Raw genomic sequence first — 27,423 nt, 5'->3', positions numbered from 1 at the left:
ATGCTTTCAGAATTTGCACTGTATTGGGATATGCTCAGCAGTATTGATTTGAGAATCAACAGAAAAAACCCAGAAGTTACACGCCTTATACCCTTTCAACTGAACACACTGAATCAACAAGGAGCAAAATTAAATGTACTTCATAGTCTTTAACAAAAAAAGCCAGCAAAACCCAATTTTAATTTGATGAGCATGGCAGCAAATTATCTTCATTTTAGTAGGTCAAATTAAACAAAAAATCATCGGTTAGCTGTCAGCAACTTTTGTTAGGTGTGTTAAACATTAAGTACGTCACCATTTCAGTTTCTCGCCAACCCACATCCCAATTATAACAGAACATAAAACATCAGATTTCAGTAGCTTAAATTAATGGTGCATGAATGGCTTGAACTGTGACGATGACCTTCAACATCTAACCAACATGTCTCCACTTTGTGTACAACGCCTTTCAAGTCACTCAAGATTTTAGCAAAGGCCTGCCTAGCATGTTTCAGAGGAAAAGCAAATGACACCAAAACATTTTTTTAAAAGTCCAGCAAAAAAACTAAGGCGGTTTATAAGAAGCAATACCTACACCATATGATTTGACAAATATTGTTCATCTTGTTTTCTTTGCTTACACAGGTGTTTTAACGCCTATTCACACCTGACCCTTGGTCAAAAGATTGTGTAAAGTTGTTCTAGAAACCCCTTTGACATTACAAACAAGCTTTAACAATCCTTTCTTATGACAACAAGGATATAAAAACACGTCCATCTGAGAACCACCGTGAAGACCTGTGTATTGTTTGTTCCTGTTTTGATGCAACATAAAGAGTTCCTTCAATGACCGGTGCTGTTGACAGTGCGGCTCCAAGAGAACAACCAACCACTCAAAATCAATGTTCGTGCAGGTTCAAATAAACAAAACTGGATGAGTGAGTAAGAGGGAATGGAGAAGGAGTGAAATAAAAAAAAAAATGGGGGAACCAATCCAAAAATGGCAGAGAGAAGAAGAGGAACATTGGGAGCGTGAGGGGGGAAAAAAATACAAGGATGGGAACTGAATCAGCTTCAGGTCAGGGAGGGGAGAACGAGTAGGTAACAACAAAAAAGGAAAGATCCAAGCACAAGTTCAAATCTTTTAAAAGGAAACTGGTGAAGATGAGTACATCAATTTGCTTCTGAAGGCTTAGGCAGGAGGGAGGGGAAGGGCTTTTCCCTATGTGGCTGAGTGGAGCAGGAAGCCCTAATCAGGCATGTATGGGCGGAGGTGATCCTCGATGTCTCCCACACCCCAGCAGGTCAGCTGGTCCTGGGGCAAGTAAAGGCAGAGGCTGCACAACTTGAAAACTGTGGCCTTGGTTTTAGGAGTCTGCAAGAGAAGCGGACAGAGAACATTTGTGGTGACGCATGTTTGCGTGAAACTGCCTGAGGTATCAGTTTGTTGAATCATGAACATGATTTCAGTGGACGGACTCACCTGTAAGTGCTGTCTATCCATGAAGAGAAATACAGACTGACTTGGGTTGTTCATGACCATCCCAGCCTTGTCTTTACGACCCAACGCATGTAAGCACTGCTTCTCATAGTCTCCATGATGAAATTCAAACTTGGCCTGTAAATCAGAGGTTAGACTTGTGAGCCAAGAAGTACATTTTGTCTCATATATATAATACACCGATAATGGGATTTATATTATCGGCAATCAGCCAATAATGAAATTATTGCTGTTAAATAGAGCCGTAGCCAAATTGCTTTCATTGGCTTAACAAGCGCAGCATCTACGATTACAGTAGGTCATGGTATGCAACTTTAAAGTTGGTTTGCAATCTGCCAATGACACAGAGAAGAACAAGCGCAGCATGATGTTGTGAGGTCAAACTGCACCTGGGTAGAGTGTTTGATTGCAATTTGCTATACATGTTCCTCAAAGTTTCAGAGGGAAGGGAAAAGCGTTTTAACAAAACAAATCTTATTAAAGCTGTGGAATATTAAATCATCCTTCTTTGCTTACAACATCTTAACCTTTCTTACCCACAGGTGTGCATAACCTACAGGTTAGAAACTTATTTATTACAATGCAAAAATGTGCAATTATCTTTCCAGTATCTTAAGTACTGACTATCTGTTTTTCTGAAAAATCCATATCACGCATCCCTAACTGTTTTCACTGTTCCACAATCAATTGGTTAATCTAGTAAAAGTTATATTAATCGATAATGAAAAAAGTTAGTTGCAACCCTGATCAGGATTAAGGCTTCAACAGGCTTCAAACATTTACAGCTTGTGTAATCTGATGAGCTGCCAAGTTCTGACCTGAACAGGCCTGAAGGGTTCATCATCGGCCCCCTTCCATCTGGAGAACAGCAGACAGACAATCTTCTCAATATCGTTGCGTGGCCAAAGGATGAAGTCCATCTCCTGTGTGCAGCCTATCACATCCTACAGCAACATGAAGGGAAACACAACGTAAAACACATTGGTACATAGACTTCTTCAAGCTACCCGCTCCTCAGATGGTGCACCAACTTACCCTTCGCATTGACTGGTATCGGGGGGCGTGTAGTTGCACAACATCTTTTTGCAGGAGTTCTATCGAACTCTCGAGAGAGTAGCTCGAGTCCCGCACACCTCTTAGGATGTTTTCTTCATAATTGTTGGTCATCACTGGCACAACTTCAGCTACTTCAAAAAGTGCAGACTTCTTCTTCTGTAATGACAAAAAAACAGATACAAAGACACATATTTAAGCCATTGGTTTGTCTTGGTCGTATATGTGTGTAATGGGCAAAAGCTTAAGAAAACTGGTACGTATTCCAGGAAAGTATGTCTTAAGATTGTGTTTGGAATAATTGTGTTCTTCAATTTTACTGACAAACCTTTTCTTTGAAAACGAAGGCTATATAAATCTTGAAGTCAAACTGATCAGCCAAAGATTCCCTTTTCTTCCGAAGTTGAGCTCGAAGTCGATTTCTTGTCTGATTTCTTCGTGAAGTTGGGTCCCCCATGGTTAGATTTTGATGGTAGTGTCTTCCTCTCTCTTGTGCAGAATATTTTGGCTACACTCTCTACTTTTGTATTTATACGCTGGATAAAGGATGGAGCTAGCTACCCTTTGCAGAAACAACGCATCAAACAACTCTAGGCTAGATCTGTGAATTACCCACTAACTACCAAATGAAAAGCTCAACAAATCAGAAACAAAACTATGTCATTTTTATTTTTGTAAGAGGGCAGTGTTGAGGAGGGGAATGATTAACAAGCTAAGACTACATCTCCTTATTACTTGTTCAGAAATCCATGTTTTAAGACATGACTTTTAAGCCAAATCAGCTTCTTTTTTATCTCAACCTGCCATCGACAAGAGATTACAACAGAGATTCAAATGAAAGAGCAACTCAAATTTGACTAACTTTTCTTCCGTGTTACTGAAATTAACAGAAACGGCTGCTACTGTAATAACCCATACCGGATATATATATTTTTGCTAGAGAAATTGAGGAGTACAGATACTAGCAAGCAGACAAATATTCTATTGTTTGGGTCATTTCAAAGTCCCTCATCCATGGCTGTCGTTTTGTGTTTGTTTCTCTGTAGAGACTGCGTTATGTGCGTGTTACAGACGGATAGGGGATACAGACAAACATGGCAGGTAAATACAGATGCCAAGAGATATTGGCACCGGGTAACATCGAAGACTACTGCGAAAGTACCTTGACATTTCCTTGACTGTTACTGCCACTCATTTGGCCCACGGCCTGCGGTGCTGCCACTGCCGATAGTCATGATGTGGGCGTATTTTTAGCACACTAGCTAAGGTGAGCTAGCAAGCTAATCTAGGCATTCACTTCCAACACTAACTAGTAGTGACCCAACGATAAAGCTACATCTTATCTTCTGACTGATTGGCTTAATCGAGGCCTATGTGTGGTCGGCTAGCTAGCGTACAGTCATCTTTCCACGCGTTTACATTTTCTCGTCTGGTTCAATGTGACTGCCAGTGCTGTGAGAGTCAGGAGACCTGCAGGGTTGACCGACTAGCTGGTTTTGCTTGTGCTCAGCATTTTAGCTCGCTATAATTTTGCTTCAGTCGTGTCTTGTCAACAACTACATCGACAGAAATCAGCCGGGGAAACGATAGCCAACCAACGACAAACGCTGAATGGCGGAATAAACGTTAGCTGAACAAAATCTCCCCTTCCCACGTCTGAAGTTTCGAGGTGTTCGCTGCGCTTGTTTTCTTTCTCTTCTTTTCTTCAGTCGTCACAACCTCCGACTCGCCCTGCCGCATGCCATGTCAAGATAAATCGACAATCCAGCTGAAATCCTCCGTTCTTTCAGTCGACATGTGGCGTGTTCTGTCTCCCGGCGGGCCCATATTTAACGGCGTGTCGTCCAACGTTGTTCCGTTCGGTTTCTTTGTGTGTTTTTCGGGCAGCTAATAATGGCACAGACGAGCTCGTCGGTCCACAGCCTCCCCAAAATGGCTGCACAGTCAACTACAAAGATGTGACGTGTGTTGACATGTGACCGCACGAGGAAAAAAAAAACAACAGCACGAGAGAAAAAAAAAGCCTCATCGTGAGTGACGTCGTTACCACGTGACCGAGGGGGCGTATTTAAGCTCCTGGCGCGCGAGATCTTCAGTTAGGAGAATAGGCAGTGAAAAACGAGGTGTGGCGGCAACAGTAGGTCCATTTAATGCTTATTTTCTGTATTTAAGTCTTAATTTAACTCTCTTTACATCTGCTACTCATTAATAAATGCTGACGACCGCTGTGTTTGTGCTAGCTTTAGCCTTGGTCGCTTTTAATTAGCTTGTTTTTAGCGTTAGCATACTCACTCGGCCTGTTGTGCCGCAGCTTTTCCCACAGATGTGGCGACATTTAACCCTTTAACTTGTCTTCTAACAAGCCAGCGACGTCGTATTTTCATTAATACACGTTTCACAATCATAGTTAACCAAGTTATATCTGGTAAATTAAACGTTAAGCTTAATTTTGGCGAGTTATCTCCAACGTGTCGTCGCCTTCCGCTCCCCTTAACGTGTGCTGACGCAGTGTTAATTATTTCCCATCAGGTCTTGAAAGAAAATGAGTTTCATTGGAAAGTTAAAACGCGGCCAGCAGACGTCTAATGAGAATATAAAGGTGAGTAGTGAATTTGTATTTATCAAATGGATTGTAACTCAAAAGTTGAGGTTTTAGTGCCGAGTTTCAAGCAGTGATAACACAAGTAAGATATTATCACGGCATCTTACCTTTCTTGGTGTGGGTGGTATCCTCACACGGGCCATTTTCACATGCAATCAACCACTGATTAGCTATCACTGGTATATATATATAGGAGTGCAAATGTATGAGATGGTTTAAATGTATTGTGATTGAATGATACTTGACGTGGTGATTAAATAAGATGTGATTGCCAAGACCCATTCAAAGGGTAAGGTCATCCCAAAAATGAAAATTTGGTTAATATGTACTCTGCCTCATGCTGATGTAAAGTCAGGTGAGGTTTTGTAGTCTACAAAATATTTCTGGAGCTTAACAGCAAAATGCCATTGCAGCGTTCTGAAGTAGATGTGGATTTTTATTTTTTATAAACACAAAATGGCTCCCTACAGCTTGTCAGGTGTAATCAAAGTATCTGGAAGACTTAAGATCCCAAATTGATATTAAAAAAGACTGTGCACTGAGGGTGTAAATGTTTTTTCAAAACAGTTTGGGATCCTGGGGGTTGTGGAGAGTTGGATTATGCCAGATGAGTTGTTTCTAAACAACTCTCCAGCTACTTAAGTTGTTTAGGAGACTGTTGCAAGGCTGTTTTGCTGCAAAGCTCCAGTTTTTTTGTTTTGGTTAACTGTCATTTGAACTGACTCATTGTTATATGGCACAGTGTGCATGATGGGTCTTGTGTAGCTCTACCGATTTAGAGATACAGCTGTTTTGATTGAAACTTTTTAAGGTACAGCCATGAATAATTTTAGTAACTTCAGACATTGTTTTCTCCCACAACTCAAACTGCAAAAGATCACCTTTTTATATTGGCATGAAACACACTGGCAGTGTTAAGCTTTGGCCAAACATTAACAAATGGAGTTTGTTTGCTGCTGTGTAATGAGCCTTGAGGAGAAACTTTCCCACGGCTGTTTAAAAGACCTGAGGCTCTGCCCCCGTTCCCACACCTGTGGGCCTGGTGCACATGGCAGCAGTGTTAAGCCACTTCACTTGTGCCCTCTTCCATGGTGACAGTGTAACTAAAGTAAAGCGTGCAAAGTGATGCTAAGCCATGATGAATAGAGGCTTTGAAAATGAGAACACAGGTCATGAAGTTTCTCATGTGACTCAGTCTTGTTTCTCAAAAGAAGGGGCTTAGGATATAGCATGTTTACCATTCTGATCTGCAATTTGGGATCTACTCTCCTATAGGTAACACACAGGTTTTTGTCTTCCAGAGTTTTTTCGCACCGTCTCAAAAGGCAATGGGACTCCCCAGACAAACCCTGCGGGTCCTTCAAGACTCAGCCGTCAACACAGATTTGGGAAGGTCCGCTCAGGTAAGCAGTGGCTTGTTACTGGGAGTCATTTCTATTTGGGTGTCTGTTTGCATTTTATAAAAACTTTGTGAACTGTCCCATTTACTTTGTTTTCAAACATAAAATGGCCTCTAAATAAGATGTCTCCTTTTTTTTCTTCTTCTTTTTTTAGACAGGTAAAGTCATTCCCAAACGGAAACAGTGGGACGCTGAACAAACTAGAGGCCCAAAGAGGGTGAAGGTAGAAGTCAAATCAACACAAACAGAAGAAACCCAATGTTTGATAGATGGCATGTCCACTGAAGCTTATCAACTTATGGTTAAAGGTAGGGATTCATAATTGATGCTCCATACTACAAATTGTGAAATCTACCTCATTGTTTTGTGTTTAACTTGAGTTTAATTGTCGCTGCTTAGAAACCCCTCCTTCAACGTACTGGAAAGAGGTAGCAGAGGAGCGGCGGAAGGCCTTGTACAATGTTCTACAGGAGAACGAGAAGGTGAGTTAATCACTAAGAGATGGCTAATGTTTAGCCATCAACTGTGCTGTTCCCACGCTCCCACTGACTGAGTCAACCTCAGTTGGCTCCAGTCCAGCTGGCATTGAATTTGGATGCAACTCTACACCTTAATACACTAAATGGGTTTATTTGTCCTTTTTTTGAAAGCGATTCTGCAAAGAGGGGGGGCGCAACTGTCTTATGACAGCCTATACACATTGGAACAGATTATTCTGAGATCTTAAAGTTCATAATATCTTTTTCTGAAGTTTTTTTTTTTTTTTTTTTTTTGAGATTTTAGTCAATGATTAGTGCTCATTGTTTGAAGTCGTGTTCTAAAGAGGATTTATTGTGCAATGGTTCTGCTTTTGTCTTTTCAAGCCTTGTGTTTGATGCTCAAGGTGTTCGTTTTTTGTTTCTCCCAACCAGTTACACAAAGACATTGAGGCCAAAGATGAACGGATAACAAAGCTTAAGTGTGAAAATGAAGAGCTGCAGGATCTGGCACAACATGTACAGTACATGGCTGACATGATTGAGGTAGGTACACTTGTATTATGGGTCTATTTCCCGATGTCTGGGTGGCATTTTTTAACAAAGCTTGTTGTGTATATTGTTCAAGCCTGGCTGTATGTTTCCATGCATGTTTCTTAATTGCTTAATTTTGTACTCCAGATTGTATAAATGTCACTTTCAGATCGCTGAGCATCATTACAAGGGCCAGTGTAACTAAGTACACAAACATGTAGACTACTCATGAATGTCTCTTGGTACTAGTGTGTAAACTTGATGTGATGCATTGTATTATAGAGACTGACTGGTAAGAGCCCAGACAATCTGGAGGAACTGAGGGAGATGGCACTCGATGTGGATGATGAGGAGGAGGAGGAGGAGGAGGAGCACAATGACAGTGAAGTGGCAGATCAGAGTGAGGAAGACTCAGATTACAGTCAGAGTGATGCAGAGGAAGAAGAGGCATCAGACCACGAACAAGCTGGACCCTCAGAAGAGCAAGATTGACTGACACAACCTGTGTATGTCATGGGACTTTGACCTGCTTGTGCCTGTCAGCAGATTTTAGCTGCAAAGTGCTTTGGCAGCAACATGTGACCAACCATTTAACTAAATTGGCCTTCAACGTAATCTACTGCAAACTGCATTTTTTTAAAGTGCCTGCAATTTTATGTTTTTAGGCCCTGAACAGACGGGACTCGTTTTATTCTTTTAGAATTCTTGTAACTTTTGCCGTTTAGAGGCCTTCAGAAATAAGCAAAATTTTTCACTTTGTCTCAGTAAAATTGATGATGGCCTTAATTCCAATTAGTTGCTTCAGTTTCAGGGTCCAGGCATCATACATGCTGGCTTACTGGGACGCTTGAATAGACAGAGCTGTTGTTAATGATAACAAGGTCACGAGGAGTACTGAGACGATGACGAATCTCAAACGTGTGGTGTGGAATAAGCCTATTGTGACCCATTGTTTTGGTTTACGCTGTAAAAATTGTACAATGTTATGGCACAGTTGTGTACATAAAGCACATGTAAAATAAACACACTTTTTTTAGATAAGTCTTGTTTTCATGTTTTTTGAAGTAAATGTTTGGGCCAATGACTTGGGCACAACTATTCAGTGAATCAATCAGTCGGTTTTGTTTTAAAAATTGTTCGAGGGCCAAAGGTCAAATTACACAACATATCAATTTATATTCAATTCAACTGCATTAATCATCTCATGACTCTTGATTTATCTTGCGGCTTGGGAGCACATAAGACAATAATCTCTTAAATCTAAGAGTTCAACTTCAGCCTTACACGACAATCAAGTGGCATGTTCATAATATAATGACAAAAGGCTGATATTTACTGTCAAGGTTTTGTTAAAGCAACATAACTTTCTGGACACGGATGCATGTTTGGTCTCACCCCAGGTCATCAAATACTGACTTTTGGTTGGTGGCTTGGGTTCATCACCAACCCAAAGTGGCTGTATTTCGCGACCTGGGGATGAGACTCAACAATGGAGCGTTTGTCCAGAAAGTATACTATAAAAACAGCCAAGGTTTAATCCTAACCCTAACACTATTTGCCATGTCGGATGCAAATTATAACATGTATCTTCCAATATATAACTTTCTTGAATGCAGTTGGAAGTGAAAAGCCTTTTACATGTCATGCAGTACTATGTCCGTTTAAACCTCACCTCAGTCTAATGCTGAAACGTTTGTTTAATCTGTCCTGCTGAAAAAAACATACCTTGTTTCTTGAGAGGTTGCTTCCCAACTGATAGCTGAATAAAGATATTGTTAAAGCACTTGAGTATGATACAGTATTGTTTTAGCACTACAGTTTGTAGTAGTTTGATATCCCAATAACATTACATATACTATTATAGAATCTGTCCTACTCCCACCGCTATAGCATCTACACCTTCAATCCTTTAAATTGCAGGTGTAATATAAATTATCCTTAAATGTTTTTTGCATATCTGTAAAATCCAACAAAGGACCTTGCATTTATCATATGTGACACTCTGAGAGGTAAATCTGACCCACAAAGAAAAGGCAAAAACGACAAGCATTGGTCTCGACAGACATTTTTGTTTAAACAGAAAACTCAAAATGTTGTTGGTTTAATTATGCAAAAATAAACTTTATTGCAACTTTTGATGAGCAGAGGAAATACTGACAATGGAGAAGAGTAGTATGCAACTAAATGGGATCAGTACGGAAGCTTTTGACCACAGAGATGGATAAAGATCAATTTCAGCAAAGTGTACCAAGTTATTCCTAAAACCACTCTCTAAATAATTAAAGATGTGCACAATTTGACAACTTATAGTTTGTGGTGATACAGAATCCAACAGCCAAAGAATCAACTTGACTTAACACTGGTCAACTGCAAGTTTGTAAAGAGAACGAAGCCCACTCCAAAAAAAAAATGAACCAAGACGGAGTGAGCGGGTGAATTAGATACTTTACCAAAATACTGTAATGCTATTCAATCATGGAAGAAATAAAAGTTACTTAAAATATAGACCATGTCTTGCAAAATGATGTATAGAAAAAAAAAAAAACTTAACGCCATCTTCAGCTTTTAGTAACAACTTCACACATTTTTACAGATTATAATACAAAAGAAAAAAATACATTTCATAAAAATATTACCACTTGTTTTTAATCAATATGGCTTCTGGACTGTGCAGCTAGGACCAGATGACAGGATTCATATATTATGGGTTTTGTCTTATTTTAAGTTGTGCTTCTAAAGATAAGTCTTCTGGCCAAAATGTAAATGTGTTGAAAATACATTCTCCTTAATGAACTATGAGCTCTTATTAAAAGATCATTTTAAAATTAATTTCTCCTTTGGTTACGGTAAATCTTCTAGGTAATAAAGTAACATTTCTAATATATAACGTCCCATTATGTTTAGGACCTTTTAGGGAAACGAAATCTATAATTCTATTAGACTATTAGCAAATCTTAATGTTCTCCAAAATAATAATTTATCTAATATAATTCATTCAAAATAAACTCCAATTAAAGTTAAGCATGAGATCATTTGCATGGTGAAAACATGGAGGCCTTTTTAAACGATAAACAATATTTCAAACACTAGACCTGCTCCAAAATAGAACATAAATATACAATTAATTTACATAACAATGCCATCTGCACTATTACAGCATAACTCCAAAGAATATTAGATTTACAAGGAGTAAATAATAAATAAGATGCGTGAACAAATGTGAGTTTTGTCGCCGTGCACGAACACAAGACTCAGTAGTACAGTTACAATGAGAAAAGTTGGAATTAGGCGCATACCTCGGGCCAGTTTTTCCCACGTTACAGTTAGGATGCAGGGAAATAAAACAGACCCAAGACATGCCGGACAGAACACTTCATTCTGCAGCTTCTCATGAAAAAAAAAAAGCTTAATTTCTAATCCTGCAATTAGCTCACATACTGTATGAATGTGCAGTTAGCCCAAACCGAGGCTACGCCTTAACTCAGCTTAAAGGATCCTCCTCTCTGTACAGTTATTAAAGGATAAGTTCACCCCAAAAATGAAAATTCAGTCATAATTTTCTCATCTACATGCTGATGGAAAGTCAGATGAAGTGTCATAGTCCAGTTTTATGTTTTGTAGTTTCTTTTTAAAAAAAATTATATCTGCTGTTTCTTATTTGTACAATATGTCAGAATTTTAGATGGAAACATAAAATAAATCTACAATTGTCAACAGAATTCAAAGAAATAATAGTTTTGACGGTACAACGTTTATGTACTGTGTTGTGGCGATATCTACTAATGTTAGCATGCTAAGTGGCTAGCCCTGTCCTGGTTGAAAGCTCCTGTGATAATGTTCGTGGACTACAAGCACTACAACTTCCGTACTTTCTATCAGCATGAGGGGGAGTAGATGATGACTGCATTTATCATTTTTGGGTGAACTTGTGCTTTAAGAAAGTGTACAATCACGATCCTAAGCCACATTTATTGCCCTCGACTAGCTCCGTACCTGGTAGTAAAAATACATTTACAAAAGAGTGAGACACGCCTGCTCGACCATGTCAAGGCTCAAATGGTCGACGCTGACTTTATTATCAAATGTATTCTCGTGTCAGCGAGGTGCAAAAAGAGTCACGTATGTACAGGAAAATTGCACTTGTTCAACTGCGAGTGTGAGAAATCTCTGGTATAAACTGCAGAGTGAGTGAACCTTGTGCCCTGTGCTGACCATCTTCACCTCCACCCTTCAGTTTTTCCTCCACTGATAGAAAGCTGAGGTAAAAATCTGTCTGAGACTGTAAACTGCTGTTAAACCACAACACATCGTCCTCTTTGAAGCCACTTATTACTGGTCCTCCCTGCCACAAAACACACATCTTTCAACCATACGAGAATCCCTGAAACTCAAAATGGAACGTACTAGAAAACAGAACTTAAAAATATACTTTAAATACAAGCACATATATTACACCGGCTGTGTAAAATATGCCATATTTACAAGCCTTACAACAGTGCAAATCGTCCGAAAGCGCCAGAAAACATTTCTAATGCGAAAAATCACCAACTAAAACATGTGATAATAAACAGTGATTATACAAAGATCATAGTAAGTATATTGCGTGACACTCTGTAACAATCAAGATGATAATTAATCAGTGATTTAGTGATACGAGTGTTGTGTGCAGTGGTGGATAGCTTGTTGACAGAGGTTATGTGAAAATGCATCGTTGCCACAGTCTTTGGAGCAGCTCTCGGCGGCAGTCAAATTCTCCAGTTAAACTCGATGTGAATGCCTGGCTCAGAAAGCAGGGAGAGGAAGGGGGGAGTGCTGGGGTGTGTGAGAGTGTGCAGGAGGGGTGTAGGTTGTGTGTCTTTGTGGTTATAAGACGGTTTGTTTGGTGTTAGTTCCTTTTAGGAGGCAGTATCAGTAAAAACAGTGATCCGATGTGGCGGCGTGGAGATCCTTAAGTCTGTGCTCGGAAGCAGATCAAAAAAGTGATCAGTCATTAACAGCCCTGTGAGGTGTGCAGTGTGGGGTCGAGCTGAGGGGCGGTGCTGTCCTCAGCGGTCGGGCTGAGGTGTCATTTGTGACGTCTTCGGTGGCACGGCGACGGCTTAGAAGGCAGTGGTGACGGCGTTCCCTCGCCGCGTCCCCAGACGGATCATTTCCCCCGGGACCGTGTCCAGTTGCTCGTATGCCAGCCGCCCCTCCTCACCTGCAACAAACACAAGAGTTTTCTATAAACACTGATGAGGAATGACTAGCTACTTCTCAGATTGTAATGTATTATACTCTACACACTACTTTTACTTACATCTAATTAATATTTTTTATACTTGTATGGTGTGTGGCAGTTGTGTATAAAATTCAGAAATAGTAGTGATTTGTTAAAAGGAGACATATAATGCTTATTTTCAGGTTCACAATATTATTTGTGTCTCTTTAAGGCCACGCTCCTGAATACCCAGTCTGCTCTGATTGGTCTGCTCTCACACACCTGAGCCAGCACTCGATTCTTACACGCCAAACTAGCCTTGAGGCATATGTTATGCAAATGTGTGACATGGGGAAATAGTGTGATGTCACAAAGTTACAGAATTAAAGGCGGGATTACTGGCGAGGTGTTTCAGGAGCAGTGTTTTCTGTGGGAGAAAGGTGCTTCTGTTGGTGCGGACTTATAAAACACTGAAGGAAAGGAAAAAAACAAAAAAGCAAAATAGGTCTCCTTTTAGAAACAAGCTGAGCGACATTTGATTTCCATGAATCTGTTACTCACCAAATGTGAGAAGGGTTTCTATGGCGACGTGGCGAAGCTCTTCATCAGCTGAATCACACAGTGCTATGACCGCCCGGATACTCTCCACTGCCTGCACACACAGAAAAGCTCTGTTTTGAATGATTTTCTCTTTATTTAATGACATATATTACATAACTCCTCAGCCATCATTGCACTTAAAATAAACCGATTATTTTTGTAGCTCACCTCTCAGATGGCTGCATCATTAAAACGGGACTATTTTAAGACAAAGACTCAAGACCAATGAAAGCAAAAAAATTTATTAAATCACTTATGCCTCAGCTAGTGTTCAGTACTTCCTGTTGTGACTGGCAGCAAACGTAATTTCACCCAGTAAGAGCAAATTTAGTATCTCAAGTCCGTCTTTGTAGAATATCTGCTGTGTGTGCCACACGTAGTGCTCAGTGAAAGAAAAAGGCTTTGTTGTATTCATTTGTCCTATCCATACTTTCTCTGTTGTACTTGTGTACTTTGCAGGATGTAGGCACATGGCTACTTCTTGCCACTAGGAGGACCAGACAGGGGGAAGAGAACACCAACTGCCTACATCAAATAATGTTTTTTTTTGTTTTGATCTTAAACTTAATGTGTACATATTCATTTTTAAAACATACTCAACATTAGCTATACGTTTCCTATAAATACATGAGTAACCAATTGCATATAAATACTGAAATATACATAGATAAGCTTAAATGAATGTCTAACTAAATGAATAAGCATAATATTAATAATCATGTGTCATTTTGTCTGTTTACAAAATATCAAAATGTGCGTTTAGGGAGCCCCAAAAATACCGTCTGTAAGGTGTAACCTTTCCATTTAATCCAGCCATGCTGTGGTTTATATGAAACAATCACATTAACAAAATAAAGTGTTTATCTTAGTCCTGGCAACTGGATGTGGATTTATTGCTGGTGTTGTGTCCCGACCACAAACCTGTATGCAACTACTCGGAAGTATCCCTCCAAGCAAACAAAAAAACAGGGAATTTATTGCTAAAAAGATTAAAAATGAATAAAAAAATGCTGTAAGATACCACTTGATTTGACTTACTCAGACGACTGAAGCTTCATATCAATTTTTCAGAATTTTAATGCATTTTTGTGAATTTTCTCTCAGTAAAATAGAGGAGATGATGATTACAGTGACCAACAGCTCTTTCAATGTACACATGGCATGTTATAACTTATAACAGACACTGAAAAATCTGAATCTGTGTCAGCACGGAGGCCACTGACCTGCAGACAGCTGAGAGCTGAACAGGCCGCCCTCTGGCTCTGACCTCCAGCCTCTGACAGCGCCTGGGTGTAGCACTCCACCGCCTGTAGACACACAGAAACATTCAAACATGGCTCGCGGCATCTGTCAAGACTATTTAAAGTATCTACACACACACACAAATCTCTTCAACATACTCGGTCTCCTCAGCACTACTCACTCTGGTCCTGAAGTGGCTGCGCGACGCTCCAGACGAGAGGTATTCGGCTGCTGCCTTGTTGACCTGAGGGTCCTCTGCAGTGAGCAGGGAGGCCAGGGCCCTCAGGGTGCTGTTTCTAGGCCACAGGGAGGACACAGGCACATTGTCCATCTCTGCTAGACACTGAGAATAATCCCCACTGCACAGAGCCTCTGCAAACACATCTGAGAACGACACAAACACAGATACATGTCAAAGATTTAACTTAAAATAGTCTGTGGAGCGTCAAGTGTTTTTTTGTGCTTCTGACACAAGTGTCAAGCTTCCCTCTGATTGTTTGTTTTAAAAAAATCCAGGGACTATCAGTGTTTAACTTCTCTATTAAAAAGGAGTGAAATCTTGCGCAAACAACAGGCCATTGTTCAATCTTGTCTTTTTTTCCCTCCTCCACAATGACTCATCTTCAGCTGTGTTTTCGTGTTCTCTCTATATTCTGTGGACTTTCTATTCCACAATGCAAGTTATGCACATTGCAAGAGGAGCTTATTTACTAAAAGGTGGTCATTAAAGTCCTTTGAGGGCATGTTACGTTTTGGATGCTTGTGGACAGAAAATCAAGTTAAAATTGGTTGAAGTGATGAATGCAAAAAAATAAAAGATGGTATTTTAGTGAACATCTGTACAAAATCAATCCTCTCACCCTCTCTGGCCAGATGCAGCAGGTGTGTCTCCATGTCTTGAACTTCATGTTGTAAGATGTAGCTGTGGAACTGAAACACAGTCAGGACGTCCTGTGAGAGTGCAGCCGCCACCAGATCGCTCCTGTCCACCATCTCGCCCACTACGACACCGATCACTGAAGAGAAGAGAAGAAAATCTGTAGTCAGAGAAGGTAGTTTCAAGCCAAACTGAAGATCTGACTATAACATTACAATAATTTCAAACAATCAGTGTTGGAGGTAGTATTCAGATCCTTTACCTGATTAAAAGTAGCAATACCGTACTGTAAAAACACTACTTTTTCAACCACATTATATTCTTGGCGCCTACAATGATCTCATCCTCCCTCAGGGACAAATCGAAAAACTGATTTACAAACCAAATGAGTGACTCAGTTGAAACGGTTATAAAAACATGGAAACAAGATGTAATGTTAAGTGTGACCTCGGCTTGTTTGAAGATAGAAAATAGCGATTATCCAACCTGTGTCGGCGCTGTGTGGGTGTCTCTCCTGCAGCACTGCAGTGTAGCGCTGGTTCATGTGTTTGAACACTCTGTCCAGCGTGGTGTGGAAGAGTCCTGCAGAGCCGCTGCACTCTGACCACAGAGTCATCAGCTGTGGGCGCTCTGCGAGGCCGGGGAGAACTGAAAAACACACACAGGGTCAGGCGCTACAATGCCCTGAAACCAGAGAGTCCTGTGGGGTCATGGTGGGAATTTTCTATACAATACTTAAAAAATAACCAATAGGCTTATCTGAAGTCTGTAAAATGTAACATTATTTACTGTATTTGCCACGTGCTTGAGTCAATGACACCAATAATAATGCTACAATCAGACAAGTTTCCTTAACATTTGTTGTTATGTTGAGTATTGTAAGTCTCTACCATCAGCAGCAGATGTAATGGTTCCCAGTCTGTCCACACTGATCTCTGCTAGATCCTCCAACAGCTCAGTCTGTCCGGACAGTTTGAGGAGAATACTGCGACGCTGCCATACACCCACACCACTGGTCAACAACTGCCGTCACAGGAGGAAACAAGCAAAGTTCGACATGAAAAACTGAACTAATGTCGACTGTATCGATTAATCTATTATTATGATGTCATACAATTACCTGTATGAGGTGATTACAGTACTGCAGGTGGATGACGATGGCCACGTCCAGGTTCTCGTTTCCAGTGGTGAGAGGCAGGGGGCTTCCTGCCACGCTGTTGCCCACCCCGGTGTCCTCTGTCAGGGCTTCACTCAGGTGTCCTCTGGCTTCTGGATGCTGGCCCCTGAAAGAGGAAAATACCCAGAGTCACCACCAAGTGGCAGCAGAATCATACAAAACAGTAATCGCCTGCACTTAGAGTAAAGTGCCGAGTATACTCCTTCTACTCTTACTTTGTTTTTTTAGATGTGATATCTTCAACACCTGCATCTGATGTTAGATTTCAGTACAGACACTTCTGAACAGCATTCACTCACCCGATCCTTTCTCCGTCTGTATCAAAAATTGGAGACCTCTGCGGGATGCTGAGGACGGGGTTGTCGTCTCCAGTGTCCTCGTCGTCGAAGTCAGAGGTGTTGAGGAAGTCGAAGCTCTCCAGGGCGCTCTCCACTGTCAGACTGAGGCTGGAGGACCGGCTCCTGTGGCCCGGGAGTCGACACTGAGAAGAGGGAGGAGACAGGGTTAATGACCCGACAGTCTTACTCTTGCTAAAATGATTTCATGTTCTGTTGCTTCATGTTTTGACTGTATCTAGTAAGCGGATAACTACAGTACTCAATTTACTTTATTGAGATAATAAATGACTTAATGTAGTAAATTATTTGTCATTTTAATTCCGATTTTCTTTCTTATTTATTTTCTATCCTTATCAGAGAGAAGATTACACTGAATATACTGTGTATTTTAAGACCTAACAGTGCATCAGATGCACTTACAGAGGGCGTCCTCTTCAAAATAAAAGCCCAGTGTACAGTAGAAGGTCTGTTGACGTCCGTTACAGGATGATGTATTTAGTTTTCTAAACATTAACCAAGCGAGTGTTAGACTTTTATCTTTGTTTGATTGATGAAGAACTTGAAAGTACTGTAATAAGTAACAGTTTTGATTAAAGACCAAGTAGTTGCAACAATTAATCAATATTTTCTGGTTTCTTTCCTCCTCTATGACAGTAAACTGAATATCGTTGGGTTGTGGACAAAACTACTACTACTACTGGACGTCGTCTTGGGCTTTGGAAACACTGATTGACATTTTTCTGACATTTTATAGACCAAACAACTGATCGATCAATTTAGAAAATAATCAACAGATCAAGGAAAATAATTGTTAGTTGCAGCCATAGAACCAAGTAAAAATAAACAAATAAAAAGATAAATATTAAACATGTGGTTGAAAGTAAGATTCCCCATATCAGCTCTTAAACACATATAAATAAAAAAAAAGGGTTCAGGCACCTTGAGCAGGTCCTCCAGACGCATCACTTCCTGTTCCAGGTCCTGCAGTTCTCGGCAGCGGTGAGTGAGAGACTCCAGCCTCATCAGCAGGCTGTGGATGGCCTCCTCCAGGCTGCTCTCCAGGAAAGCCCTGCTCCCCTCTCCTGCCCAGCTCAGGCTTCCTCCTCCCTCCGTGGAGCTCCCACTCGGCGGCTCAATTTCTGAAGAGGTCAGCCTCTTCACGAGCTGCCTAGTCAGGCTGCCCGCCTCCTCCGTATCCAGTTCCACAGGTTTCAGTTCGTCTGTGTGGTCCAAGAAGACGTCCTCGGGAGCCACAGTAGAAAGGTGTCCGTCAGAGCAGAGGGACGGGGCGGCTGAGCCACAATGGGAGCCAGAATTTCTCTGGGACTCCGTGCGCTCCCACTCAGAGTCCTCCGCCACCTCAGCTTCATCACTGGCGAGGCTGGCACTGGTGGCCCTACTTCCTCTGCTACACGTCTCCCCCTCATCTTCGTACTCCTCTTCATCTTCCTCAACTAAATGCTCCTCTGGGATGGAGTCCTCCCTTGTTGGGAGGATTTGTATCGCCGATGGGTCTGTTTCTGGAGGAGTGACTGTGATCTCAGGGTTGGATTGGCCCGGGGAGTGGGAGCTCGGGGCGGGGCTGGGGCTTGGCGTGGAACCAGAGGTGTCGGAGAAGGTGAAGGAGAGCCGCTTGCACTCGGCCACACCACAGCCACCGTTCTCGAAGACGTCGTCTGGTAAAGTAGACTGAAGGGAGAGACAGGGGAGTCAATGTTTGTAGAAAGATGTGAAATTAAAACTGAGATATAGCTGGACATCACACAAAAAAGAACAAGAGAAAACTCTCTCAAGAGGAAAAACAGACTTAAACATCCACTCTAACTCAGTTCTTCTGTCTGAAATCTTATGACCAGATCTGTTCACACAAACAAACAAGTTTACAGCATGTCATGCAATTAAACATGCAAACACATGGCATTACGCAGCCCACAGAAAGGGACTGGACAAGTGAGTCCAGACCAGCAGAAGAGTCCATTCCCATCATGTCAACGAGGTAAGGGGCACACAGAAGTCAGGTTAGGAGGGTGGAGGGGCCACAACACACTCACATAGACCTCCAGACTGGATTTGGGCCGTGGCCGCAGTGAGGCCAGGTCACCAAATGAGCGACTGCGCCTTAGCTTCTCTAGCAGGGTGTCTCGGAGCATGTGCAGGAAGGAGAGGCGCTGGCGCTCCACGGGATAGGGCCGCCACTTCTTTACACAATGCACACGGGCAAATAGGGACAAGGTGTTGGGTGTTCGAGTGAGGGCGGGGTGAGTGAGATACAGGAGGGATGGATAAATGTGTAAAGTGGGACAGAGTGTGGGTGAGGGGGTTTGATGTGGAAATGCAAAGGAGAGGAGGATAGCGGGGAAATGGGTGAGGGTTAGTTTAGGGGTAGCAGCATCGTCGCTAACATTAGCATGATGCATCAACAGAAAAAAACGTGTGCCATGATAAAACATAGTAGGGTGCAGACTCAGGTTAGGTTGTGTAGGGGTTACGGAGGTGCACAAGACAAGATCTCTTTCACCTCAATTCACCCAGTTATAAGCCTAAAAACACAAGATGTTCTTCTAGCCTAGAAGGTGATTTACATGAAGTTTTACAACTACAAAAACTACAGTCTCTAAACCCACTAATGGAGCTAAAGCAGGTGTCTATGTTGGACTCACAAAGAAGGAGGTGTCCTGGAAGGTGGGGGTCTCCGGCGTGCCCTGGCTGTAGACTGACACTCGTCTCTGGAGGGCTGTGGCTTTGCTGACATTGCCCGACGACAGAGTCAGGTCCTCGACATCGAAGGGGCTGGATGAGGGAAAGAACTCAATTTTACTCAACTTCCAGAACTTGTAATGACCATGTTTGTCCACCAGATGGCAGAAAACTAAAAGTAATGTAGACTGAATGTAAAGCTACGGCACTCGTATTGTTGGTGCTTAATGGCAACCTCACATACAGCCAGTGATTGCATCCTGAGACACCCTGGTAGTCTAATGGTTATCGTGCACACGTGTAAGGTTCAGGTCAAGTTAAAGGACCAGTGTGTAGAATTTAGTGGCATTTAGTGGTGAGGTTGCAGACTGAACCTTTAATTCATATACTTTGGTTAATTCACTAAACATATTTACCTGTTTACAATTAACTATTTAAATATTATGTTTACAGAGGTATTATTTACATATGTACCTATTCAAATATTTACATCTGCATCTTTAAAACAGTAACAATAATCTGCCTCTGTGGTTCCTTCACATTGACCTCAGTCTAAGTCTTTAGAGCTTCTGATTGGTTGGTTCAGTCATATGTGTGTCAGAACGAGGAAGTGTTGTTGATGTGAGGCTGATAAAGTTTTCTTTCTCCATCGTGCTGCTTCTTCTCATAAAGAGAAGATCCAACCACCACATATTTCCTTTTTTTTGTTAGCAGATCTCTCAGTTGTTTTCTTCCTTTTCTTTGTTTTGTAATTGACTCAGTGTCACTGCGAATGCGAGTCGCCCCTCAGTGATCTCACAGAAAAAATAAAGGTTGAATGATTGAATAAATCCATGGTTTGACTTCGTCCAACATCATATTCCTCTCTCTCCTCATGCGATGTCCTAACAACCTAAAAAATAAAGTCATGTATAAGAGTCGACTTACTACCACGTGACCTCCAGGTTGAGTTTGATGGTCCCCAGGTCGTTAACGTCCACAGCCACCACCTGAGGCATGGCGGTAAACAGCTCCTTGGTCTCACAGATCACGCTGCCCACCAGCATGTGAGTGGCCAGACCCTTCAGCTCCGTCACCTGATCAAAGACGACATTTATTTACTTCTCAGGTCAAGAAAATCATAATTAAGATAATACAGGTTCTTCTGACATGAAGACGTAAGATGAAACACGGTCATGACCTGTCAGAACGATCAGACGATATGTGCTGGATGTTATGCGTGAAAAACAAACTTGCACATAAACTGTGCGTCTGATTTTTACATGATCTTTTCTTCATCCTGCTCAGTATTTGCTCAGTGAAGTACAGCTGGGAAGTTAGCTTATCTGGACTTCCACAGTACCTTGATGTTGATGAGATCAGTGATGAGAGGCATGAAGACCATCTCGTCTCCGTCCCAACTCTGTCTGGAGTTCACTTCAATCCTTCCCTTCAACTTCCACCGCTGGCGACCATACCGCATGAAGATCTAAAGGAAGGAATGGGAAGAAGAAGAAAGAAGTAAGCTGGAAGCCACAGGAAGTACACAACTTTGATATACTTAATAGCAACATTTTTTAGTTATGGATGGAGAGCAAGATGGATAAATCTTTACATCAACAAACTCTGACTTGTAGTTTTTTTCACAGAATAACTGTATTTAATATCTGAGGACAGTTTCCATACAGATCCTCCGAGATAATGTTAAAACTGTCGGTCGAAAATACATGTAAACAGCCTCGTGTTACATTAAAATACAGAAGAACTTGCCTCGTACTGGTCTCCAGGACAGAGCCGAGCAAATCCTGCCAAACCTATCAGAGAGAGGAAATTGATTTTTCAGAAAACATTTGGACAGGATACGAGGTAAGAAAGCCAAGCTACTGTTTTTGTTTTTAGATGCCTTGAGCATTTCACTTAGTGAATACAGTACGAAGATTAGCCGTTTTCTCATAACCAAAGCATCCTTTTAAAAAAATGAATGAATTAAGGTCTGTTATTTCAGAAATGAATGTCTGCATATGTGAATATGTCATTTGGACACATTTTTCTCATCTGACCTTTCATTTTGATATGAAACTCTCCGAGCAGGTTCTCCAGCTCACTCTCGAACGTGCTCATGTTCTGCAGAGAGAGAGAAAGATAAGACTGATCAGGTAAAGAGCCTTTTGTCGCACAGGACGAGAACAACAATAGTAATCAAGTTATCTCTGGAGACTTTGACAAAGCCCGTCAACACTCAGACCAGCCGTCTGCCTCCTCTGCAGCTAAGCCCTGGGGACAGGTGATGACAGGTGTGTGTGTTGGGAGGGTTTTAAGCTTGTTATGTAAGTGTTTGAATATACGTGTCAGTGTTTACAGATGACAGGATGAAAGCAGTAATCAGTATCTGTGTGTGACCCGATGTTTAATTCATACTTTTAAATGTCATATTAATATATATGTAACATCAAGCCTCATTTATTCTATTCTCCTCTTGCTGTACTTGAAATGACTTCATAGGGGCGTTCAATACCTCAGTGTATTCTTTATAGCGGCGGTTGACCTCTGCGATGCTCTCCTTGGTGCCTTTCGTGGAGGGAGAGGAGGAGAAGGCCTGCTTCATCCGACTGGCACCCTCCCTCAGACGGCTCTGGATGCAGAAGGCCTCGTACAGCTCGTCCACCTGTCAGCAAACACACACAGTCCCTCCATATTTAATAAATGTTACACAAGGACAAGCATGCATTCATACACAAACCTTCATCAACGCACACACACACACACACACACACACACACACACACAAGAGAGAGAGACAAACTTTTGCACTAATGAAATCACGCGAGTCTTTGAAGTTTGAAACCAGGCGTACGTTACATAAAAACATCCCTGGGCATGAAGCAAACTCCTTAAAAAACTTCCAACTGCCATCTAAATTATTCTGGATGTGTTCACATCTCACTGGGATTCATTCATGAATGCCCGACACAGCTTTAGGCTTATGCAGTATTCAGTAACTTTTATCAACGGGTCTTACAGGCATTACTGAGAGTAAAACGCTGATGGAACTTATGAAAAGATGGTCTAAATGTCAGGTTAAAATGAGCAGATACAGCTGGTGTGTATCAGGGTAACCAAAGCCTCCAGTGGAAGCGCCCCCAGTGGGACACTCCCAAAGCGGGGGAACAACAGACGGCGTTTAGAGCTCATTTAGAGATGTCTGCCCGACTTCAGTATGCGGCACCAGCCTGATGTAACCGAAATCCTCAGGGAACCAGAGTCCATCAACATCCGGCTGCTTCAACTGGATCGAATCATCAACATTAGATGATGTAATGCAACCAGAACAGCAACAGTTGAGCCAATCGCTTGAGCTCTACAAAAGTAATTTATTATCTTACAAAGCTGAGTTCAAACATGCACTTCTGCTGAGTCACTAACAGTAATCTCTCTACAATCAGATTCTCTGCGTCCTGTCTGTCTAATTCTCTGGCTTCCTGAGTTCACATGTGATCGGAGCCGGGCAAAAAACAAAACACCTCCAATGAGCCTCATCAAAGGGAAATATTGCAGCCTGGCTGATGAGAGCGCTGAAATATTGATGCCTCGCGCTCTTTATGGCTCTCATTAGGGAGAAGTGGGAGAAAATGGGCCATTCGGGCTCCTTGCGTCCTAACAGTTTCTCTGAGTGTTTGTTTGTGCGTCTTTGAATCTGAGCCGAACACAGTCAGCATGTCTGTGAGACGGGTGTATGTGAACATGCTTACATGTGTATGTGGTGGGCGGGTACATGTTGGCTTTAACGTAAGAAAGTGAAAGTGGTTTTCTCCAGAGGATGGGTAACGATCCAGACATATCTTGGCACAAAAAACAGCCGCCTCAATCCTCACCAACCAACCAGCCCCCTCAGCACCACCCACCCCCGACTGGGACCCAGCCCCGTCTGTCTGTCTGTCTGTGGTATGTGGTGTATGTGGCGGGGCGCAGCAGCTGAGCTGAGCCAGCTATAAAACAACCTCCAACCACAACTGTTATTCTGAGCACTCCGATTGGTGTGGAGGTGGTTCAGAGCCACCAATCGACTGTTTGTTCACAGCAAAACATGAGCAGAAAAACTGATTGAATTAAGAGATACTACAATGTTGTGCTCACATAAATGAGTAGACAACAACAATGAGTTATTCATCTGGAGAAAACTGCCTGCCTCTCTAATAAACGGGGCCTCCACAAACTGGGGCTAATGAATAGCCGTCATTCTTCTCAGGCAATCAGTAATCATATCATTATCAGCTAATGAAGCTATTTTTTTGTCCCCAATTACAATGGCCTCTTGCTGCCTTCAAGGAAATGTCCTTTTTTTTGAAGGTCAGCCAAGCTCCACTCCAGAGGATGGCCATCAGCATATTGCCGCGCCTCGGGCACATTTCACCCCAGAAAAGGCAAAACACAAACAAAAGAAAAGACGGGAACCTCAACGCGAGCAGATGGATAAAAATGTGTGATAAAAAAACATATACACATGAAAGCAAAGGCAGAGTCTGGGCAACAGAAAGAGACCTGGATACACACATCAACACAAAGGCTGTTGGTTTATATCCGGCATACATCTCCTGTATGTATTAAATCCTTTCTTGAGTTTTTGTATGAAGAACAACAAATTAGGATAGAAAAAAAAACAGTGCTTTTCTAGATTTTTACTATTTTTTTTTTTTACATTTTGAAGGCTCCTGGCTGGCTTGATAAAGTTTTTTAGTGAATTTTCCACAGTGACAGATCAATAGTCTTATCTTAAATGATTAAACAATCAGGAACATAATCACTACAAAAAACAAAAAAACCCACCATCACTAAGACATTGGAGACATTTTTTTTCTTAAACTGGCAATATACAAGTTTTTAGCTGTAACTTATAATCATGAAGTAAATGTTGATTGCACAATGTAATAATGACACCATCTGCACTCAGAAATGTCACTTTCACCATGCTATTGTGTCTGCCTCCGGGCACAAAATCTCCCGGGAAAATGAAGCCTGGGTGGCGATCAAGTCATCATGGCACCATCTGTATCGACTTTCACGTCTCCATTACAGACGTAATCAATGAATAAACTCATGCTTTGTCCTGTGTTGTCGGTAGTTGCTACGTTGAGGAAAAACTGAAACGATACGGTTGTCTTTATGACAATAACACCCCACGGAAACGCTAGCTACCGTTTTCTACATGAATTACAAACACAAAGTTTGACAGCAGTGTGCTCATGTAAGGGCTACTCCACCGTCCCATAAAAAACACCTGAACCTTTTTAATTAACTCGTACCAGATGTGACGAGATATTGAATGTAAATGTAGTCTGAAGTCAGTCCTCTATTGGACACACAGTCCCTGTATTAATTACAGCTAAGAAGGAGGACAAAACCTTCTTGGCTCAGAGACCCAGTGGGGGATTATGGGAAATTCTTTATTGGGGGAATCAATTATGCCCAGAGTGAAGATAATATTGTGTTGAAATATCCATTTTAGTTGTGATTATTTAGTAATCTGAAATCCAGAGCAAACTTATCCTTTTAAAAACACTCAATAATAATACTTGTTTGGTAAAAGTGGTTTTATTTTAAGTATCACTGGGAGGTTTAAAGGATCGTCTCTGTATCTAACGTACATCTGACTTTAAACTGTGGGGTTTAAAATAAGAGCAGAGAATCTTAAGGATATGGCAGGAATCCTCTTAAGATATGGACTTTATCCTGGATTGTAGCATAATGGTGCACACACACACACACACACACACATATATAGACAGACAGACACACACACACACTTTCTGCCAGGGGGCGAGTGATTATAAGCAGATTAAAACAGGCGGGCCACATCAAACAGCATCAAACACACAAGCCCCTCTCTGTGGAGCTGTGGGCGTGTGCGTGTGTGTGTGTTTGTGTTGGTGGAGAGATTAGCATTCAGGGGAAGAAGGGAGACCATAACGGCCCTATATTAAAAAATAATCACATGCGAACTATTCACACTCATTTTGTATTGAATCTGGCACATGATTAACACACAAACACACTTTCTGTCTCTCTCGGGGGAAGAGGAAGTGCCTGGCAGCCGCTCCACTCACCTTCAATCTCTGTCACTCATCTCTTTAATGATGCCCTGCTGAAACCATTGCCAACCCACACAGACACACACACACAGACACACACACAGACACACAGACACACACACACACACACACACACACACACACACACATCATAGACCCTGTCCCATGCAGGACATCATAGGGGTTGTATTGTGCCACCTGCTTCCTCCATGTGTGCCAATTACTGCTGGGACATCTGCAGGCAGCCAGCAGCACCAATAGGAACAAAAGAGCAGGCTGATGTGAGTCAGAGACACACACACAGACACACACACACACATGCACACACACACGCACACAAACAACCTGCTGATGGATGATTGTTAAGTCATCCTTCACGGCAGCTGTCCTGCACAAAGAGACACGCCTGTGCCTGAACACTAACACTGACAAACGTGTACACACTTATTGTAGTTCACAGCTGCTGAATAGAGGTGAGGATAAAACTGTAAAGACTTATTGTCCTGCACATGTGCTGTTGTGGCTATTTACTTAAACATATTTTTTTTATTCAACCTTTATTTTGCCACTGAGATCCAGAATCTCTTTCACGAGGAAGACCTGACCAAGACAATGGCATAAAAAGTTTACCTTATCTACCTTTTTTCTTAAACATACTGTACTTGTACATACATTATGGTTAACAAATAATTTCTGTCATCTAACATTCAATCAATCAACCTTTATTTATACTCCAGAGATCACTGAGGAGGGACCCTAAGGTAATGCTACTGACTCCTCCTTCATGCACTTCCTGTTTTGCTCTCAGCGCTAAAAGCCTCGAAACATTATCACCTTACCAATACTGGATCTTTGAGGCCAGTGCTGATTTTAGTATTTGGGAGTTTAATGAACCCAAAACGATTTATTGGATATAATGTGACATAAACAAACAATCTTGGTACAGATCTCTTGGATTTGCTTTTGTTTTAATTACTGAGCAGGACATTTGACAGTCAAACAATCAACTGCTCCTAAATGACCTCAAATGTAATTTCTGTGCTGACATTTCTTGTTACTTATTGGCAGACACACACACTTGACACAACATATTAACAACAACACACCTGGCCTTCTGAACTGATGGACATACAGCACATTTATCTGTCTGAAAGTGACTAATAATCAACCTACTGTAATAAGTACCACTGCACCAGAGCCACTCTTTATATAAGGATGAGACCAGCTCTTTGTGTGTGTGTGTGTGTGTGTGTGTGTGTGTGTGTGTGTGTGTGTGTGTGTGTGTGTGTGTGTGTGTGTGTGTGAGATTTAATTTCCTGACCTCGATGCTTTTGTGGTCGGCCGATTCTCTTAGCTGGACACCCAACAATTGATCTCACTCAATAGCTATCTGCTGATGCTGAGGTTTGGAAAATGGACCTGTCCTGTATGTGTGTGTGTGTGTGTGTGTGTGTGTGTGTGTGTGTGTGTGCAAAGCCAATAGCTGTAAGAGGGCAGGCATGGGGCATTCATGGCTGCTAGTTAATTTGGCATTGGCAAAGGCGTTCAGCTGTTTCAGGAGTTGTGTTAAGTCACTGCTGGTTAAAGCCCACACCTTTCTGGTTTTGCTGCTTCAAAAGAAAAGCATTTATATAACTAACCAACAGTGGACTTTTATTGCGAGGCATTTATAGGAAGTGAAA

The 27,423-nt window shown here is 41.7% G+C and overlaps 3 protein-coding genes across 4 annotated transcripts in view; 1 reads left to right on the top strand and 2 right to left on the bottom strand.

Moving 5' to 3' along the window:
* Nucleotide 1: 1 nt before the first annotated feature.
* c3h6orf62 (chromosome 3 C6orf62 homolog) lies at nucleotides 2–4,565 on the bottom strand. The gene is made up of 5 exons (XM_073462893.1): nucleotides 2,862–4,565; nucleotides 2,516–2,692; nucleotides 2,299–2,424; nucleotides 1,463–1,597; nucleotides 2–1,354 (listed from the first exon to the last, which is right to left on the bottom strand). Exons 1-5 carry the CDS (start codon nucleotides 2,988–2,990, stop codon nucleotides 1,229–1,231), a joined length of 693 nt encoding a protein of 230 aa, XP_073318994.1. The 5' UTR covers nucleotides 2,991–4,565; the 3' UTR covers nucleotides 2–1,228.
* Nucleotides 4,566–4,616: 51 nt separating this feature from the next.
* gmnn (geminin DNA replication inhibitor) lies at nucleotides 4,617–8,586 on the top strand. Its single transcript, XM_073463574.1, has 7 exons — nucleotides 4,617–4,670; nucleotides 5,063–5,132; nucleotides 6,437–6,538; nucleotides 6,690–6,843; nucleotides 6,935–7,017; nucleotides 7,447–7,557; nucleotides 7,828–8,586. The coding sequence occupies exons 2-7, from the start codon at nucleotides 5,076–5,078 to the stop codon at nucleotides 8,035–8,037; spliced, it is 717 nt and encodes a 238-aa protein (XP_073319675.1). The 5' UTR covers nucleotides 4,617–4,670; nucleotides 5,063–5,075; the 3' UTR covers nucleotides 8,038–8,586.
* Nucleotides 8,587–11,596: 3,010 nt separating this feature from the next.
* The window catches only part of ripor2 (RHO family interacting cell polarization regulator 2), a 62,443-nt gene continuing 46,616 nt past the window's right edge, over nucleotides 11,597–27,423 (bottom strand). Inside the window, exons 7-22 of one of the 2 annotated variants that reach the window (XM_073463596.1) lie at nucleotides 22,171–22,320; nucleotides 21,716–21,779; nucleotides 21,426–21,469; nucleotides 21,019–21,144; nucleotides 20,604–20,752; nucleotides 19,640–19,769; nucleotides 17,919–18,668; nucleotides 16,941–17,122; nucleotides 16,585–16,747; nucleotides 16,355–16,487; nucleotides 15,951–16,112; nucleotides 15,448–15,603; nucleotides 14,769–14,971; nucleotides 14,569–14,652; nucleotides 13,307–13,397; nucleotides 11,597–12,745 (exon numbers count right to left, since the gene is read on the bottom strand). In XM_073463596.1, the coding sequence (XP_073319697.1) occupies nucleotides 12,645–12,745; nucleotides 13,307–13,397; nucleotides 14,569–14,652; nucleotides 14,769–14,971; nucleotides 15,448–15,603; nucleotides 15,951–16,112; nucleotides 16,355–16,487; nucleotides 16,585–16,747; nucleotides 16,941–17,122; nucleotides 17,919–18,668; nucleotides 19,640–19,769; nucleotides 20,604–20,752; nucleotides 21,019–21,144; nucleotides 21,426–21,469; nucleotides 21,716–21,779; nucleotides 22,171–22,320 (2,688 nt within the window). In that variant the 3' untranslated portion in view covers nucleotides 11,597–12,644. The remainder of the gene's footprint in view (nucleotides 12,746–13,306; nucleotides 13,398–14,568; nucleotides 14,653–14,768; nucleotides 14,972–15,447; nucleotides 15,604–15,950; nucleotides 16,113–16,354; nucleotides 16,488–16,584; nucleotides 16,748–16,940; nucleotides 17,123–17,918; nucleotides 18,669–19,639; nucleotides 19,770–20,603; nucleotides 20,753–21,018; nucleotides 21,145–21,425; nucleotides 21,470–21,715; nucleotides 21,780–22,170; nucleotides 22,321–27,423) is intronic. The other variant, XM_073463597.1, reaches the window with a different exon arrangement.

This window comes from Pagrus major, chromosome 3 (assembly GCF_040436345.1).
Source record: "Pagrus major chromosome 3, Pma_NU_1.0".
Classification (NCBI taxonomy): domain Eukaryota; kingdom Metazoa; phylum Chordata; class Actinopteri; order Spariformes; family Sparidae; genus Pagrus; species Pagrus major.
This window is presented reverse-complemented; position numbering and strand designations above follow the sequence as displayed.